Source organism: Pyrus communis, chromosome 5, assembly GCF_041283825.1.
Source record: "Pyrus communis isolate YQ-2024b chromosome 5, ASM4128382v1, whole genome shotgun sequence".
Lineage (NCBI taxonomy): Eukaryota > Viridiplantae > Streptophyta > Magnoliopsida > Rosales > Rosaceae > Pyrus > Pyrus communis.
The window spans coordinates 16,023,219-16,042,048 of record NC_142569.1 but is presented as its reverse complement, the minus strand read 5'-3'; the positions used below and the strand labels follow the sequence as shown (position 1 = coordinate 16,042,048).

The 18,830-nt window shown below is 35.0% G+C and overlaps 2 protein-coding genes and 1 long non-coding RNA gene across 26 annotated transcripts in view; 1 reads left to right on the top strand and 2 right to left on the bottom strand.

Annotated features, from left to right (window-relative positions):
• LOC137725476 (uncharacterized) overlaps positions 1–6,790 on the top strand; it is a 66,716-nt gene extending 59,926 nt beyond the window's left edge. For 3 of the 12 annotated variants that reach the window (XR_015962830.1, XR_015962835.1, XR_015962832.1), the window contains 11 exons: positions 388–614; positions 706–2,126; positions 3,177–3,297; positions 3,414–3,445; positions 3,549–3,599; positions 3,810–3,904; positions 4,013–4,056; positions 4,229–4,839; positions 5,745–5,863; positions 6,050–6,113; positions 6,266–6,403. This is a non-coding gene — a long non-coding RNA (uncharacterized LOC137725476). Of the gene's footprint in view, positions 1–387; positions 615–705; positions 2,127–3,176; positions 3,298–3,413; positions 3,446–3,548; positions 3,600–3,809; positions 3,905–4,012; positions 4,057–4,228; positions 4,840–5,744; positions 5,864–6,049; positions 6,114–6,265; positions 6,404–6,557 lie in introns of those variants that run through there. The other 9 variants (XR_015962840.1, XR_015962838.1, XR_015962836.1 and 6 more) reach the window with 9 other exon arrangements.
• Positions 6,791–6,917: 127 nt separating this feature from the next.
• LOC137724870 (disease resistance protein RUN1-like) lies at positions 6,918–12,992 on the bottom strand. Of its 13 annotated transcripts, XR_015962826.1 has the most exons (8): positions 12,588–12,895; positions 12,336–12,405; positions 11,643–12,148; positions 10,421–11,522; positions 9,914–10,282; positions 9,333–9,785; positions 8,559–9,226; positions 7,772–7,858 (listed from the first exon to the last, which is right to left on the bottom strand). XR_015962826.1 is itself a non-coding variant. In XM_088694593.1 (7 exons), exons 3-7 carry the CDS (start codon positions 12,137–12,139, stop codon positions 8,648–8,650), a joined length of 3,000 nt encoding a protein of 999 aa, XP_088550719.1. In that variant the 5' UTR covers positions 12,140–12,178; positions 12,336–12,408; positions 12,588–12,895; the 3' UTR covers positions 8,463–8,647. The 13 variants fall into 13 exon arrangements, 8 of the variants coding, with proteins under 8 accessions (XP_088550719.1, XP_088550721.1, XP_088550720.1 ...); XR_015962823.1 differs by lacking the exons at positions 7,772–7,858; positions 12,336–12,405 and adding an exon at positions 6,918–7,042 and having other exon boundaries at positions 11,643–12,178; positions 12,588–12,992; XR_015962825.1 differs by lacking the exons at positions 7,772–7,858; positions 12,336–12,405 and adding an exon at positions 6,918–7,042 and having other exon boundaries at positions 12,588–12,911.
• A 1,879-nt stretch (positions 12,993–14,871) lies between these two features.
• On the bottom strand, positions 14,872–17,632 carry LOC137725434 (Tetratricopeptide repeat (TPR)-like superfamily protein). The gene has a single exon (XM_068464109.2). The coding sequence runs from the start codon at positions 17,504–17,506 to the stop codon at positions 15,083–15,085; it is 2,424 nt and encodes an 807-aa protein (XP_068320210.2). The 5' UTR covers positions 17,507–17,632; the 3' UTR covers positions 14,872–15,082.
• Between the last annotated feature and the right edge of the window lie 1,198 nt (positions 17,633–18,830).

Genomic DNA, 18,830 nt, shown 5'->3' with positions numbered 1-18,830 from the left:
AATGGGTTTTGTAGATCAAAGTTTTTAAGGGAGAAAATTATGTTTCAAATTTTAGATATGAATATTACACATTCCAGGTGTTGAATTCATCTTTGTTTTGGTGTATTGTGGTTTTGAATGTCATTTAGTGCAGTATAGCCTTAACTTAAATGTAGTTTTGTATATCTTAGGTACTCATTTGGATTTTGAGCAGTAAGAGAGAGTTTAGCACGTATTTGAGGAAATGCTAAGAAGTTTTTTGAAATGGCTAGAGTTTGAGATTCTCATAAGGAAGCTCGTATAAGTTTTTGGTTTTTTGTGTTGATTCGAACAAATTTCGGTTCTTATATGTATTAATTTTTGTTGTCTGAGTAGTATTTATTAGGCTTGATTTTTTTGAAACACCAGGTGGTTTGGAGACATTTGAAATCATAAGAAGACTCGAAGATTTCAGCCAGGTTTGAATCAAGGCACCAAATGAATTCTTCTTCCAGGTGATGTTTAAATGTTCCCAACTTTTTTAGTTGTATAAAGACTTTGGTAGATAGGAATTTGTTTTTACTCATGTGTTTCACTAGTTCTTTGGTAATAGATAAATCTTTGTGAACAGTCTTCTGCTTCTATCAGTACCCAAGGTAAGTTCTTATTAATTTACTTTTCACAGTCAGGTCATTTGCGACCAAATATTATTTTTCAACTTATGCTTGGTTTACTCTTCTTTTGCAGCCTATTTTTTCACACATTTAGTCTTCAGTAGATGGGGCTAAGGAATTTCCATGTGGCATTGTATCAAATTATCATTGATCAAAGGGTTTGGCATTGTAAGATCATCTTCTGTTCACTTTGATCAAATTATTTGTCAACCGTTTTAGTTTTTTATAATTATGATATTATTTCTTATTTGGCCTCAAGATTAGTGGACTTAAACTTTGTTTATTATCTTTGCAGTAAGAAGAATACCTTAATAATGTAATAAGAGATAACAATATTAACTTGACAGTAAATGGTCCATTCCTTTTATTTCTTTTTTTGGTTGCAATGTCGATACTTAGTGTAATTTGTACCTTATGTTTTACCTTTGTTTTTAAAATAAATTTCATTAATTTGGTTGTGTTTTGTTCCATAATAAATGTGTAAAGATGACCATGTTGTACATTACATAGTTTGGGAATTAGACCAAGTATTTTGATCAATCAGAGTAAATATATTTTAGCTTTTCTTACGTCTTAAACTGTCAAGATATAAACTTATAGGTCGTTACATAAAATTCACAAATTATAACATCAATTGCAAGTTAGCATATGATCCCGTGATGCATAGAGGAACTAAGAATTAATGGACAATTTTATGTATTGGTGCTTAAATTTCCAAGAAGACGACGAGCTCCATTTTCTTTTTAATGTTAATTTTTTAATGTGGGTTTGTGTTTGCTCAGTTTTTGTGGTGAGAAGGAATAAATTGGTGAAACGTAGAGTGGTCTTTTTGCTGAAAGGTATGACCTTTGAATTGGAGCTATAGTGTTCGTTCCTATTGCTAGATTGGCAGGTGGAAACTCAACCTTTTGTTTATGTAAATGTTGGTTTCGTGCTGCAAATATGATAGGCACATTGGTGTGTAAAATTGAAAACCCAGTAACATATGGTATAGGAAATTCTAAGATGCATGGACACGGGAGAAGACCAGCGTATCCCATATCTGACACGCGGGGATACGGAAACGCAGGGTGATACGTGTGGATATGCGACCGATACGTATCTGAGTCAACAGATACATTGTTGACTGGTGGGATACGTGTACCTTACTATTGAGATACGACTATCGTACTTTTCGGATACGTTTTAAACTATAATCAGAGGATAATCACACAAAAAAATCAAGATAATTACACTTAATCCGCACAGAATCATGATAATTGACAGTTGATTGAGATTAGCTGAACTGAAACGATTCTGTGACCAAAAATCGAAACAATTTTGTATATAAAATTCAAATCTACCTGTTTTTCCTCACTTGAACATCAGAACCATCTTCGGCAACTGCTCCTGTCGTCTCCGTTTGCTACTGCTGCATCGTATCTCATGCATCCACTGGTGAGAGCTGGTAACTGGGTTTCGGATTCCAAGCTTTCTTGAAGCTTTTTTTTTTTGGTTAGTCATCTGCTTTACCGATTACAGTCCCCTTTTGCTTTTCTGTTTTTGCATACTATAATAATATTATTGTTAGTGGTGTAGAATAATTTAGATTATAATATATTTATATATGTTTTTATGTTGCTTTGTTGATCTCTTAGCATAAATTTGACTCGTAATTTTTTATGGGACTACTTTGGATTGATTCTTATGAATTACATGTTGATAATTTAGGAAAATGAATCATCCTGATAAACATGCGAATGCTAATGTTAATTCAGTTGAGACTGTTGAAAATGATCATGGTACACTGTGAAAGTTTGTCAAAAAGCTCGAAAGAGTGGAAAATGGAAGAGGAGTTACTGTGTTTCATTATTGCCAAAAGATTTTCAGAGGATCGTACTCTAGGGTCAAGTTTCATTTGTTAAAAATATCTGGAAATGGGATCGTCTCTTGCAATAAGGTTACTGATGAAGCTCTTGCAGAAATAAAAAAGCTAGTTTGATAATGAGGGACTCTTTTCTTTTTATTTTTTTAAGTCATTTGGATGTTCTTTTTAGTTTTTCAAGTTTGAAGACTAATTTAGTTGTTTAGTGGATTATCTTTTTAAATGTTTGAAGTTTATCGAAATAAATTTGAACTTGAATAGTATATTTGAATGCTTATTTTATAATATTTAGATATATTTATTTATATTATTTTTTATTGTTGTATCCTTATCATATCGTGTTTTCATTTTTAGAAATTTGACGTATTCCCATGTGTCGTATTCCCGTATCGTTGTCTGTGTCCATGCATAATAGAGGAAATTCAAATGAATTTGTAAAGAATTTCTTTTATTGTTTTCTGTTGTTTTCCACTATAAAATGAAACTACTTTATATCCATGGTTCATCATTTGGAACAATTCCTAGTTTTTACATATCATATATACTAAAATTCGAAAGGGTTGGGTACTGTGGATGATCTGTGGGCGGACTGTTTTGCCCCTCCGTTTTATATCGATTTCCCTTGCTGCTCCCCTCATCCTCATCGTGCACCTTTTTGTTGGATTTTCTTCCTCCTGTAGTGTTATACACGTGTTGCTCATCGTGGAGGGGAAGAAACATGGAAAAGCGGGCTCTTCCATTTGCTTCCACAGATTTCTCAAGCTCTCTCTCAAGCTCTTAATCGCTGGCCTCCCTAAGAAGGTATGTCTCTCTCACTTTGTTATTATTATTATTTTTCAATTCGAATTTTCTTTGCATGAATGTTGGATCTGTTGCCTTCTAGAAGAAATTTTAACCTAGAAAAGCTTGATTTTCAGGAAATCGCCAATTCGAAAGCTTGGGTTTCCTGGTGAGTTCTCTGACATATTTGTTGAATTTTTTTTGATTTTAATTTTAAAAATCTGGGTTTTTGGGTTCAATGGTTTGCTCCATCTTATTAACTTTCTCACTAGAGATCTTTGCCATCGCTGCTCCACCAAACTTGCATCCGCTCTTTCGAACAGGTACGACTTCTTTCATTTTCTTTTGTTTCTGGGAAAATTTAGGGCTCGAAAATTTTCTTTTGTTTCCGGGAAAATTTAGGGCTCGAAAATGTGTAGAATTGTAGAAGTTAAAACCTGTCTCAATCTCTATGTTGGTTTGTACACAATGAAATTGAATTTTGTGTTTCGGCATACCCTTACTGGAATTTTATGATTTGGGAATTGTACAAGTTAGTGGCGATTTGAAACCGTTAACCGGGATGAGAATTCGAGTGATTTGAAAACAGAGAGCAAGGAATTGCAGGTGGGTAGTGATAAAGATAATGGTGAGGATACTATGATCATAACAGAGATTCACTATTTTGCAGAGAGTTTTGAAAGTTGATTTCTTTTCTTTTTTCATTTTGATTTTGGATTTTTGTATTTTTAAACAGGTGGTGTTCTGATTTTTCATTCCTTCTCATCACTTCTACAAGAGGTTAGTTTTCTTTTCTGCATTTAAAGAGTGTTCAAGGAAAAATTGTATGTAATTGATTTTCTGCTATAATGTTTTGAAATTCCTTATTTTACTTGAATGTAATAGTGCTTGCTTTTGCTTTCACCCAGCTACCAAATTCGGTTTTGTTTGTATGGTAACATGGATTGCTCAGGTTAGGTAGGAGATGATGGAGGTGAGAAATACAATTGGGAAAGATATGCTGAGAGGTTTACAAAACACCTTTGAAGCTGTCGATGAGGATTCTTCTGTTTAAGAGTAGGAATTTTTTAATTTTTCGTGGAATCGATGTTTTGTTTTCGACTGACTTTATAAAGGATTGCTTGGACAAGTACAGGGTGTTTGGGATTGAAAGGTTGGGAGAGGCCACATATGGGTTCAGAGAGAATATTCTTTTTTGAATCTCTATACGTGCAATTCCCTCTACATCAGAGGATATTTTCATATTATTTTGCACATAATTTTATTGAAGGGTTTGTGTATAAAGGTTTCATTAATGGGGATTTCTATGCAATGACTGTTTGGGATTGAAAGGTTGTTCCAGCGTTTATTTTAAACTTATTGCAATGACTTTGCAAATTTACAAAATTTGTGTTTAATTTGAGTAGCTTGAATGGAAGACGCAATTCCAACACCTATCAATCAGGTACAACCGTATAAAAAGGCAATAAAGATTAAAGTCCATGTGTGTAGAATGTGGAGACCGAGAACTTCAGGAAAGACTAATAAAAATACAAGTCTGCACTGTATACTGCTAGACAAAAGGTGAGCAATCATTATGTAATGATTTTAATTAATAAACCTTTAGTTTTGCCCATTGAAAGTTTGCTAATTGTTTTAATGCATATGATATAACGTTTCTACTTTCTTTTTGTAATAAACACTACCTAGGATCTGCTTATCATCTTTAGACACTGCTTGATTTTGTATTGTCAAATGATATATATTTTCATATTGACTGTGTTTGTATAGTATATGGATTTCTTTTTATAATATTCAGAGCGTTTTATTCTTTGTATTAGAATTTTTTATACATAAACAATTTTTTTAAAGTGTTAATTAAAATGGTTAATTGATAGTTACTATTTACCTATGCATATTCTTGCTTAGCATTTACTATCCACATGCATGTTCATGTTATACTAATTGTAATGTTCACTATCATTCACTTATTCACCGGATTTTTAACAATATTTGTTTCCTTGCATTTTTTTCCCATGCTGAATTGTCAAGCAACAAGCATATGAACTTATACGAATTTTGTTTTTTCATTGTTAATCTACTGATGCTAGGGATGATTTGAATTGAGCTTTTACATTCTTTTGAACATTTTTCATATTTAACTTGCAGGATCAATGTCACTGTACAACTTTCCACAATTGTTTGTTATGTCTTTCTCCCTTTTGTGTTATTTTAGTCAATTGAACTACTCTTTTTAGCTTAAGATTGAACTGAAGTGCTAAGAACTTAGTTAAATGAAAGTTATACTTTGGTTTGATGACATTTTGGTGTTTGGTGTTGAGTGCATGATTATTAGGTCCACAATCATTGGATACATGATTTTTCATATGTTTTCACCATAATATATCATAGTCCCGCAGCAACGCATGGGTCATACTTTCTAGTATTGTCTAATTCTCTAACAAATTCCACGACAACTTTTGGCTCAGAAATATTCACAGTTGTCTTCATCCGAAGCGAGTCAATTAACTGTATACCATCACCTTCAATCATTGAGAACTTCAACATGTGCTTCAAATCTAGATCAAAGCTAGTTTAACCTCTCATGGTACGTAAATTCAATTTGCAAAGAAAGCAATCAATGCTTCTTCTTTTGGGTTTTTTTAAACTTTTTTAATTTTATTTATTTATTTTACAATAATATTAGAACAAAAATAACAGGTTTAATCCTGTGAATATCATTAAAATTTTATCTCCGATATAAACAGGTTTTTGCCAATTGTTATTTTTGAAGGTTATGACAATTTATGCCATCATCCGGTGTTACTATTGGAGAAGATTGCTGATCAAAATAATAGGTACCTTGCAGTTTTCTTTGAAGTATCTTATTAAATTTATTTACAAACTGCAAAAATTACTCAATTTCTTTAGTAATTAAAAAAATCATTCTTCTTCTTTAAGATTCTTATTTATTTGTACTAACAGCTTTTATTTTTTCAAATCATAACAGAGAAGCATGTACATCATCACAAATAAAACAAAAAAATTGTGAAGCGACGGTCAATAAAATTTTCAGGTACTAATTATTATGTGTGTAAATACAATTGTAAATAATACACCTATTACGAATGCACATATTTTACACGTTTTTGAAGCCTGCAATGCGTAGGCACTATTACTAGTATATACTAAAGCCCAATGGGAAAAGCTGAATTTGAAAAGCACTGTTCCAATGTACAGTGAAGTGGCGAAATTACCCCTTTTACTGTGCAATTTTCTTTTTCTTTTCCTCACTTGCACAGTGAATTGACCAGTTTGCCCATCCTTGATACGTGTTGCCCAGTAATACGTGGCTCACTCTCCTCGTTCCTCCTCCGCCTCTTTCTTACTGCATTGCTTCCTCTGCAGTTTGAACCGCTTCCTTTTTTGCTTCACTTCTAATCGAAACAAAAAATTGATTCTTTTCAACATATTTGTATAAATTCTTTCATGCACTTGAAATTTTATGTTTGATTAGTGTATGTTTTCATTATTAGATCATAGCAAGCTCCATTCATGCCCACTTCTTTTCCTAAGAGCCCGTCTTCTGTCAATGGCGACAACGGAGGCTAAGCCCCAAGGCAAACCAAAACCAAAAGAAATTGAAGAGAGTTCTGAACCTCTTCTCAAATACAAGGGAATTAAAACTTGAAAACAAAAAAAATTATGAGCACCAATAACAAAAGATTATGACTTTCACATGTTTATAACATCTTCTAATTCTGTCCTAAAATTGAAATTATGAATCCTTATAAACAATCCTCAGGGAAGACATCTTCCCGATATGCTTCGCCACAGGCACTTGTATTGAAGCTCAAAGATGGGACGGGTCTTCTCTTCCCCTCACAGTTTGAAAATGCCTCTCAATTGAATAAAGAGTAAACACCGCCAATCTTTTGATATGTTTTCTGTATGTATATATTATCAAAATATTTTAAGCACTCACAGCAATGCGCGGAGCACTTTTGCTAGTGATTATTATGAAACGAATTACTGTAAGAGAAGATAAGATAAGACCATATTATTTTTGGAGTTTTTTTATATTAATTTGCAAATTAAATGATAAATTAAGTAAATGAAATATTAAAAATTAATAAAAGAATGATCAAAAGCCTAAAAACTATAGCAATTAGTACTATGATCTAGTATTTCTAGCTAAACCCATCATATAGATTGGTAAAAAAAAAGGCCACAAGGAATAATAAATTAAGTAAATGATAGAAGTTTGGTCAAGAAAACCAACCTCACAAGGAAACTTTTATATGATCTAGTATTTTATGTTTGATTTGTGTATGTTTTCATTATTAGATCATATCAAGCTCCATTCATACCCACTTCTATTCCTAAGAGCCCGTCTTCTGTCAATGGCGACAACAGAGGCTAAGCCTGAAGCCAAACCAGAACCAAAAGAAATTGAAGAGAGTTTTGAACCTCTTCTCAAATACAAGTTAATTAAAACTTGAAAAAATAATAATAATTATGAGCACCAATAACAAAAGATTATGACTTTCACATGTTTATAACATCTTCTTCTAATTATGTCCTAAAATTGAAATTATGAATCCTTTTAAACAATCCTCTGGGAAGACATCTTCCCGATATGCTTCGCCACAGGCACTTGTATTGAAGCTGGAAGATGGGACAGGTCTTCTCTTCCCCTCACAATCTGAAAAGGCCTAATAAAGAGTGAACACTGCCAATCTTTTGATAACTATGAACTTACATAAATTTAGCTTCCAAGAATCTGTATCTTTTGAACAGTGAGCAATTAAACAGTCTCAATCTTTTGATAGCTATGAACACTGCCAATTTCTATAAATCTAGTTTCAATAATTTATGTTTTCTCTGTGTGTGTGTATATTATCAAAATATTTAAGGCATTCGCAGCAACATGCGGGGTACTTTTGCTAGTGATTATGGAATGAATTATTATAGGAGAAAATAAGATAAGACTACTTGATTTTTGAAGTTTTTTTATATTAATTTGTGAATTAAATGATAAATTAAGTAAATGAAATATAAAAATTTAATAAAAGAATGTTTGATCAAAAGTTGCTTTTATAACAATTAATATTGAGATCTACTTGTATTTCTTTGCTAAACCCACGATATCAATGGTTTAAAAAAAAAAAAAAAAAAAAAAAAAAAAGAGCCAAAAGCTATAGATGTTTGATATAAAAAATTCAAAATTGAACCACCTATATCAAAACGTCTCTTACAAATTACTAGGAGAGCCAATGCGTTTCAACAACAAAGACTAATACTAGGAATCCCTCGGCCACAAGGCTTACAAACAGCTTAAAAGATGAGAATACAAACAATAAGAAGAGCTCAAATTCTTAATTTTTCATTTCTAACTTTTTTTTTTTTTTTGGCTACTCCAACCTGTATTTCCTCCCGACTTGATGGTCTCGACATCTTCAGCATACAGCAGGCTGATCCCACACTTTTTCACCTCTAATCCGCGAAGGCCTACCGCATCCACAGCGTTGAACTCAAAACAGGCCCCAGTGACAAGTTTGTAAAAAGAATTGGAGCGATTCAAATTTGCTCCCTCTCCAAGTGCAAACGCACTATACCACACAAATACGTGACCGAATTTCGAATAAGCAACTCCCCTTTCCTTAGAAGGATAATGGGAAGGATAAATGGTTTTATGGCTTTCACCACTATTAGTTTTAAAATTGCACGAGCATCCAAGCATCACATCTTTATGAAAGACATTGGGACGGAGAACAACAGATAGAGCAAAACCCAAAAAATCTGTACAATACCAATTTCGAGGAAGCTTGATAGTTATCGAAGATCCTTCATTTTCATGGCAGAACCAATTTGGAATTTCATTTCCTGCACATACAGTGCTAACTAAAGTCCGAGCAGAGTCGGTTCTACCTAAAGTCCGACAGCAGGCAGGGATAGATGAAGTCATTTCCTGTAACATCGATGCATGGAAATCAAGTAAATTATTCAACACGTGAAAAATGGCATAAAGGAGATATCAAAGTGTGTGCTAGTGCGTGCGTGGGTGAGAGAGAGACCATGACAATTTCTTCTTCTTTATGTTGCTGAGTTTTCAATGGCCGAGTTGCCACTCGCAGAATTCTTAACCGTGTGTCAGCCATTATATTGGTCCTTGCATTTTCATCCAAGTTCGGGCAACCAAAAATGATAAAACGCCCTCGAAACAATTCATATTTATCCCAAGCTTGTGTGAGTGAATTTCTTGAACTTGAAACTGTCTTCAGTGAAGTGCAGCCACTTGCTTCAAGACAACATAGCACTGGGAGCTCTGGTAAGAATTCTAGACTTGTGCACTCTCCCAGATTCAGCCATCTAAGCTTGTCAAGATCTTTAAAATAAGAAGGAATTCGAACCAATCTATCACAGCCATAAAGCACTACATGCTCAATTTTTTTACTGCGAGAGAGATCTGGAACTTCAGTGAGATGCACGCAATAACTTAGTTCAATCACTTTTAAGTTCCCAAGATTCTGTAACAAATTAAAGAAAAATGGAAAGAAGAACATTATTGACTTCGGCCGAATAGGTTTCCAGAGGCACCATAATATATACTTCAATAAAAAAAACATAGAAAAAAGAAGAGGAAGCATATATATACCTGGTTTTTACTCCAAAGTTCTGCCCCAACAAAGCTGCCGGGCATTCGAAGCTCAACAAGATTTTGTGGAGAAAAATTTGATGGAAGAGATTTGAACGGGTATCTCTGCCAGTAAAGATACCTGAGAGAATTGGGAAGAGACCGAAGACCTTGAGAAAGGTCCAGATTCTTCTCGTACGCCCCGCCAAAGCAACGATTATAAAACCATGCTGCACCCAACACAAAGTAAATGTCGTACTCGACTCTTAGACGAGAATCATGAATTATCAACAATCTTAAATTAGACATCTTCTTGAAGGGTGATCCACATAATTCCAACCGTGTAAAGTTAGACGTGTCAAAGGATATGCATTGAACTGTTGAAGTTCCCTGGAAATCAAGAGAAAATAGTATAATGAGAATAAACGTACAACAAAGATTACTAAAAACTACTTTCGTTGACATATGCTTATACAAAATGAGTTTCCATGGTCCCGTCATAGAAAGTTCATGATTTTTGGTTCTTACCGTATCATTCTCCAGCACTTGATAGACATCATCAGCAGCCCACAACCTATCACGTTTTCCTGGCTCGTCCTTGCATTGTTCGCGAACAATTGTCCGGCCCATTTCTTGCAGCAAATCATGCATCTCTAAGCAATTCTTCTTTGAAATTGATATGAGAGACTTGTCAATGAGATTTTGGATTCCCTTCACAGAGAAACGCCGAATTTCTAATATTCTTTTTGCATAATAAACATCTGCCCCTTTCAGAAAGCATGCAATGTCAAGAAAGCATTCCTTCTCATTTTCTTCTAATCCATCGTAACTAAGTCTCAACACATTCAGAACTTTTTCACTAGGAAATTTTTTCAATCTGTTCAATTCTTCTTCCCAGTGTTCTTCTGTATCGCAGCGACGGAATAAGGCACCCAAAGTTTTAAGAGCCAATGGAATGCCTTGAATATAATCTATCACCTTTCTTGAAAACTCTGTATAAACTGTCGTAGGAGACTTATTTTTCAGAGCATGCAAATGAAAGAGCTGAAGAGCGCCATTATGTTTCAATCCCTTGACTTCGTAAATTTTGTCATCAACCACCTTTTCATTGAGTAAGTTCCTATCTCGAGTTGTTATAATGATTCTACTTCCGACACCAAACTCAAGATCATCTCCAACTAGAAGTTCTAATTGCCTTGAATCATTCACGTCGTCAAGAACAATGAGTACCTTTGTCTGACGGAGCCTCCCTTTAATAAGCTCTGATCCTATAGATGGAGTCTTAATATTTATATTTTTATCATCTAAAATCTCACGGAGAAGTTCATTTCGTAAGTTATATATTCCGTCTTTTCCTTCGGAATTTTCTCTAACATTTTTAAGAAAACAGCAAGCTTCAAACTTGGAAGAGAGTCGGTGATATACAACATCAGCAAGGGTGGTCTTGCCAATACCACCCATGCCCCAAATACCTACAATGCAAACATCCGATGAATCAAGGCATAGTAACGATTCAATTTGCTCAACTTTGGTTTCAATTTCAACTAGGCCCTTTAAATTACTTGAGCTTTCGCAATCCAATTTGTTCAATATAACTTCGACAAGTTTCTCAATGGAATCAGCCTCTGTCCTGGAAAATATAAGTAACCACGAAGGAAAAAAAATAGTTACTAAGTCCTGCATTAATGAATCTTGTTTGAAACAAAGGTCACAAGTAAAAAAATTCTGCAAGAGTTGCAAAGTTAGTTACCCGGCTTTGTTTGAATAATCATAACCAGATAGGTTGGCAGCTTTCTCCAAAGCATCCCTCCACTTAAGCACCTTGTCCATACAGTCCTTGAAACGTCCTTCAAGCTTGGCAAATGCATCTACATAACTCCCCTGTTGTTTTCGTACATCCTGTGGACTGATGTCGTAAAAAAAGGGTATAACAAACTGTCCATCCCTTTCCTTGCATCCTAGTATATGGACTAGTTCATCCAGACACCATGTGGAAGAAGCGTAGTCTTTTGAGAAAATGATCACCGAAAGCTTTGATTTCTCAATAGCTTCTAGAAGGGCAGGTTTGATTTCATCCGCTCTCTCAAGTTTGTCATCTATGTAGGTGTGAAGTTTCTTTCGAAGTAAAGCAGCATGAAGGTGGCTGGTGAAAGTTTTGCGGGTGTCGTCACCTCTGAAACTAAGAAACACATCATACTTTCTTGGAGGTGACGAGATAGCAGCAGCAGACGAAGAGGAAGAAGCCATACTAATAACCTGCAAACCCCACTATTTATATTTCATAACCTGCAAATCCATCCATTTATATTTTTCATAACCTGCAATCCGGATCTATTTCATAACATATACACACATGTATATTCATAAGGGGTCCGTTAACTATGACAAAATATGAAATTATTTATTTAATTAAGCCAAAATCCCCTATATACAACTGACATACATCTCAGTTAGAATCTACCCAGAACGCACCCGGGGTCACTGAATTCGAATCTCCTTCACCAACATAATCACTTCTATCAACAACACACAAAAAAAAAAAGAAAAAAAAAATCAACGTTTCTATCTTGGTGAGCTTTATAAACATTCTGAAGGATCAAAAAGTCACCACAAATTAACAATCGCTATACAATATTATAAGAGAAGACTATAATTATATGGTAATTAATTTGTGTAATTAAGTAAGTGAGATTACCTCTGAATCAAGAATGATATTGATTAGGAAATATTAGGATCTAGAGATATCTAAAATGAAAGACTCATCGAGTTGAAGCTTCTCCAGAACCCTGATGGAAATAATCCAGCGCAAGAGAGAGAGAGATAGAAGGAAACATGTTGGATGAGAGATCATGTTGTACGCAACTTGACTTGCTTGGGTCGTTGATTTACCCAGGTGCAGGACAAGTTTAATCATGCATGCTCACTTTTGCTTTTGACAAAAGATTTGCTTTTGGCAAAAGATCTAGTGCTTACTTTTGCAAATTTATCTATGGTGCTCCATTTTGCTATTTTTCTTCTAACCGTTAGGTTAGGCCATCTTTGATGGGAAGGGATAAAGGTTTGAAACTAAAAAATAGTCTGATTTGTTTAAAATTTCATCTCCAATTGCTGATTAGGCTATATAATTTTATGAAGCTTACAGGCCATTAGTTGGCCAAATGTGCATTAGGTTGGCCAAATATAGCCCCTTCTTAGCCCATTTTTAGGACTAAGCTTCTTAGTTGTAATTATTAATTCAAATTCATCGGGTAGATTTGAAAACATTCAAGGTTGTTTAATTTTTTTTTTTTTTTTTTTTTTTTTTTTTTAACAAACGATAGTATCTACACTAAGGGGAGTAGGGTGGGCTTAGCCTCACAATAAGCTAGTAATAATGTAATTCAAATTCGCCTTTGATGAGAATTGAACTTAAGACATCTTAATTACAAGTGAAGATGAATATCATGAGATTGTAGTACTAAGTGACAAAGGTCGTTTAATTAAATTAATCAATAAATTTAAAGTATAAACGTAAAACTAATAAATTATTGAGGAAGTTATGTTTAGCTTATTCGGTTAGAGATAATATATAAGTATGGACTGACACTGTTCATTTAAAAATAACTTTTTGCAAGGCTATAATTCTAGATGAGGATGTGTTTAGCCTTTTCGGTTAGAGATGACATTAGAGCATCTACAATGGAACTCCCTATTTAGGGACTCCCACCACCACTTTTAAAAACTCATTTAGGAACTTAAAGGCATCTTCTTGTCTTTAAAGAATTTTGCCTCCAATGGAAGAATCCCTATAGAAGGATTCTTAAATTTGAGGTTTTTACGATTTTATGTGATAATTTGATTAGGTACAATTTCTATTTTTGTGTTAACTTTTTTTTTTAATTAATTTAACATTACGTTGTCGTAAAATATTTTTGTAAACATTTTGACCAAAAAAACATTTAAATTCTAACTAGTTGAATACATGGCTCTTTGTAATGATTTCGCTGAACACTTGTGGAGTGGACGGAGAGAGGATAATTAAATAATTTGCAAATCAATTTTTCATGCTTCCAATAAGTAATTAGAAATATTATTGTAATGTTACTAGTTAACTCTTGTTGATTAAGTACGTAATTTATGTTTTGTAATTTGAAATTTGAAATGAATAAAAGAATTAATAAGTTCATACAGACTTAACTATTAAATTAGTTATAATATATATATATATATATATATATATATATATATATATATATATATATATATATATATATATAGTTAGTTAGTTAGTTAGTTGGACTTGGAGCTTACTTAAACCTGCTATTGATGAATAAAATAAATTAACAAACTAAGGAAAATAAATTGTATAATTTAGAGAAATGAGTATAGAAGGTGAAAGCATATAAAATTGGAAGGCAAAATAAGCAAACAAGAAGAAAAGGGCTGGAAGTCGCGGTCAGGTTGGGCCAAATAATTGTGCAAAACAACAAGAAAAATAAAGCGACGGGGCCATTTGAATTGAAAAAATACACGACAAAGTCAGAATTTGTGACTAAAAAAATGAATAAAGATAGCCCTTGTGTGGTCCTCAACTGTGAAGAAAATTTTAAGAACTCTACTTAGTCCCTCTAATACAGGAATTGGAGCTCCGCCTCATTAGAAGTCACATAATGCTCAAATTTAAGTACATACGGTGGTAGAAATTCCATTAGAAATGATGTTTGTACAAATAACATGTTGTCACAATTCTTAAGAATTATTCTAGTCATACTAATAGATTGGTGCGAACATGACCACAAAATGATTCAACTATTGACATGATTAATGTCATGATTATATTGATTCATTTTAATCAAAATCACAATTTCAGCATGGATTAGAGTCTGGCCTAAATAAATTTCGGGCTAGATCTCTTTTATTATCTCAATTATCCTCATTTTGACCCAACTTGACCACTCGATTACATCACCCCAAAGCAAATTATACCGGATGACGTCAAATTTACGCACAATCATGAAGGATAAGTTTCCTTCACGACTAATCTTAGACCTTCAAATTTTAGAAGTTGGCATGTATTTCTTCTATCAACTAACATAGGATCTAGTGAGTTATCTACTCAAATCCATCCTAGGCACCTAAGGAGGCCTAGATGTTTTGTCACACGGTCGCGCAATATATGTGTATATACAAGAAGTTTCTACAAAACTAGTCTCACCAGTAATCACGACAAGAGCAATTGCCGTCAATGAAGTGGTGAAAGACCTTCGAATCTCCTACAATTATCTCTCTCTTGGTGATCTCTGAAATCTTCTTTGCAACGCTATGGCATTCTTCACAGATTCTTGTGTTCTTCCTAACAACAACGGGGTGTCTGATTTCTGTGGAGATCAAACCAAAACAAATTGCCAATCTTACACTGTGACTCTCTGCGGAATTTGCTCTCTTTCTCTTCAAATCCAACGGTCTGAACTTGGTGATACTGTTAACATATTTATCTTCCCCTATCTTCCTCAGAATCAAATCTAAAACAGCATAAATCATGTAGGTTTCTACGTGGGTCGTATCTTGGTTGATGAATCTGTAAGGCCTACATTTGGTCTCAACAAAGCTGCACGCGACAGTTTTCCGGAGTCCTCTTTGCTTCATATGAGATTTAAGCCGTTCTACATCTTCCCACCTCCCAGCTTCAGAATACATATTCGCAAGCAAGATATAACACCCGGTATTATCATGTTCCGAGGACAAAATATGCTCAGCAGCAAGTTCAGCTAACTCTATGTTTCTGTTGTTTCTACTAGCTGTCAGTAATGACCCCCAAATTCTGGCTGTGGGCAGCAGCGACATTTCCTCGATAAAAATCTTGGCACGGTCAAGATTACCTGTTCGACCAAGAAGATCGATCATACAACCACAGTGCTCTATTCCAGGATCAATACCATAGTCTCTTTTCATCGAGCTATAGTATTTCCAACCCTCGTCAACCATGCCAGAAACACTACACGCCATTAACAAGGAAACAAATGTGCTCTCATTAGGCTGAATGCCATTGTCTCTCATTTTGGAGAAAAACTCGATGGATATTCTCCCAAACCCATGAATTGCATAAGCCATAATTATAGTGTTCCACGAACTGGTATCCCTGAATATCATCCTATCAAAAACTTCTCGCGCCGTCTCCAGATACCCACATTTTGCATACATGTAAACAGTTGCATTCAAGATTAATGTATTTGAGTTGTGCTCCAATTTTGTGATACAACCATGAATTTGCTTCCGCTCCCCAATGGATGCTACTTCACAATAGGCAGGTATGATGCTTGAAAATGTAATTGCATCCGGTTCAAGCGGTTCATTCAAGAGATCCCAAAATAATTCCAAGGCTTCCCTGTTATGTCCACTTTGTACATATGCAGAAATCATGCTATTCCACGATATCAAGTTCTTTTCAATTAGCTGATCAAATATACGTTCTGCCAAATTTATCCTGCCGCAGGCACCATACAAATCGATCAGTGCAGTTTCAAATACAATATGAGGGAGAAAACCTCGTCTAATGGCATAGCCATGGATTGATTTACCTTCCAATAGGGCTCCTAGTTGTGTGCAAGAGGGAAGAAAATTAATCATTGTGATAGCATCAGGAATCAACTTATCTGCCTCTTGCATTTTTTTCAAGCAAGAAAGTGACTCAAGCGGCTGAGCATTTAGTGTATACCCATGTATCATTGCATTCCAAACCACAACATTCTTGGTGCAAATCTCATCAAACAACCTCTCTGCATAGTCCACTCTACCACATTTGTGGTACATGTCGATAAGCGAGGTGTGCACCATGACATCTGATTCAAGCATACATTTAAGAACCTGGCAATGGATTTCCTTCCCGGGTTGGAGAAAGCAATCAATAGCACAAGCGTTAAGACCGCCAATCATACTGAATCTATCAGGCTTCATACCGAGCACCTGCATTTCCTGAAAACAAACCATCGCCCTCCAACCATCCCCAACAGCAGCATACCCGCCAATCATAGAATTCCAAGAAACCAAGTCTTTAACAGGCATTTCGTCAAACACTCTCTCTGCATACTCTATGCAACCAAGTTTTGCATACGCAGCACAAAGCGAGTTACCGATATAAACATCCAAATCCAACCCGACCTTAAACAACTTCCCATGAACCTTTTGTCCTTCATCCAACGACAACAACCCACCACAAGCCTTGATCACAAATGGGTAGGTATAATTATCGGCTCGAACACCTTCACTTTGCATCCTATGATAAAAACCAACCGCCTCCCGGAACAACCCGTTATCAGTGAGACCTCTAATCATAACATTCCAGTAAAACGTATCTGAATGGGACATTTTCTCAAACACCCGGAGTGCATTCTCCATGGACCCAGATTCCACATGATCTTGAAGAGCCTGTTTGAGCGCATAGTTGTTGAGGGGTTCAATCGAGGTGCTCGGATTCTCCGATTGTTTTCGGATTCCACGAACCAACTTAGGAAACTTCGGCTGGTCGGAGCTTTGGTTTGCTTTCGGCTCAGCGGCTCGTTTTCGTAAAAGGCTCGGTGGCGGGGAGGTGGAGTTGTAGAGGTAAGAGCTGTGACTGTGAGCGAGACTTGCAGCCATTTTTGAATGGCTTCAGGGATTAGGCGGCGCTGGGAAAATAGCCGTTCCAACTCATTACTCAACAGACAAAAACAAAAGGGGTACACACTCTGTCTTCCTCCTCCTCCGCGGGTTTTGAATGATAGGTATTTCTGACAACTTTTAAACTGTCGATAGATGCAATCGTTAACGGGCTGGGGCAGCCCGAATCTTTTGAGCCCAGCTATTTTAAGCCCAAAGAGTAGTCGTAGTTAAGCAAGAACCTCTGAGTGAGAATAACGACTTACATGACACGAGTAAACTGTCACGCGACATTCTTTGCCAATGAAATAAGGATATGGAGACAAAACTTTATACATCTTCATTATAATGGCATGGGGACGCCACCACAGCGTGTACCTGTGTCATGTATGTCATTCTCCCAAGTGAGGGCAGTATGAAAGATTAATTTTGCTAAATTGGTTACACCAAGACACGTCTTAGAGACTAAATTCGATTGCAGATATAATTACTAAGCTAAGGTTTTCAGCGGTTGAATCACTCATTTCCTTCTACAATGGTGAACTATAGTCATCATGATGTAACGAGAATTGCTTGTTTTTACGATTGTTGATGATAGTATTTTGTTTTCACTCTAGCTACATAAAATATTTATTAACATTGAAAACAAACTTCATTAAGTAACTCTTCTAAACGAGTTAGCTTCTTTAGACTTCTTGTATACTTTAATTACACATCGAATACAAATAAATGGCAATCTTATCTTAACATACATGTTATACCAATTAGATATTGGTTTAGTAGTACTTCTCTTTTTTCATTATTGAAAAAAATGTCAAGTTTGATTCCTCTAACCCCATTGATCCAAGAAAAACATGTTATCGACACTAATATATCTAGTTAAACGCACAAATACTACTTGTGCTTTGCTCTTAATGTTCATAAATATATGTGCTCTTTGTTAACAATTATAATAGAGTTATTTTTAAGTGGTCGGTTACGCTAGCAAAGGGAAGGTGGGGTCAATGGATGACTGTGACCCCAACAAGATGGTTTTCTTCCCATTGAATTCCGGTGCCGGCCCCAAAGATACGTTCATGCAAAGAAAGGCAAACACCCATGCAAAATATCTCTCTTTTGTAAATAATTAAGGGTTCTACATTAGATACATTACTAGGACCATCATAGAAGTGAATTAACATTGAGCATTTGATATGTACAAATATGTGTTTGGATGTACTTTTTAAATGATTGAAAGCGTTTTGAAAAAATTATAATTGAAACCAATCATTGATCAAAATGCAAGTGAATTCTAAAAAAAACATTTTGAAGTACTCCTACAAAA

Bases quoted from the DNA above. Each gene is read 5' to 3' on its own strand.
- LOC137724870 (XM_088694589.1), bottom strand. From the start codon at position 12,139: ATGGCTTCTTCCTCTTCGTCTGCTGCTGCTATCTCGTCACCTCCAAGA. The intron at 11,523-11,642 runs GTAACTAACTTT...TATATTTTCCAG, and splicing joins GATTATTCAAACAAAGCCGG to GACAGAGGCTGATTCCATTG. The intron at 9,786-9,913 runs GTATATATATGC...AATTTGTTACAG, and splicing joins AACTTTGGAGTAAAAACCAG to AATCTTGGGAACTTAAAAGT.
- LOC137725434 (XM_068464109.2), bottom strand. From the start codon at position 17,506: ATGGCTGCAAGTCTCGCTCACAGTCACAGCTCTTACCTCTACAACTCC.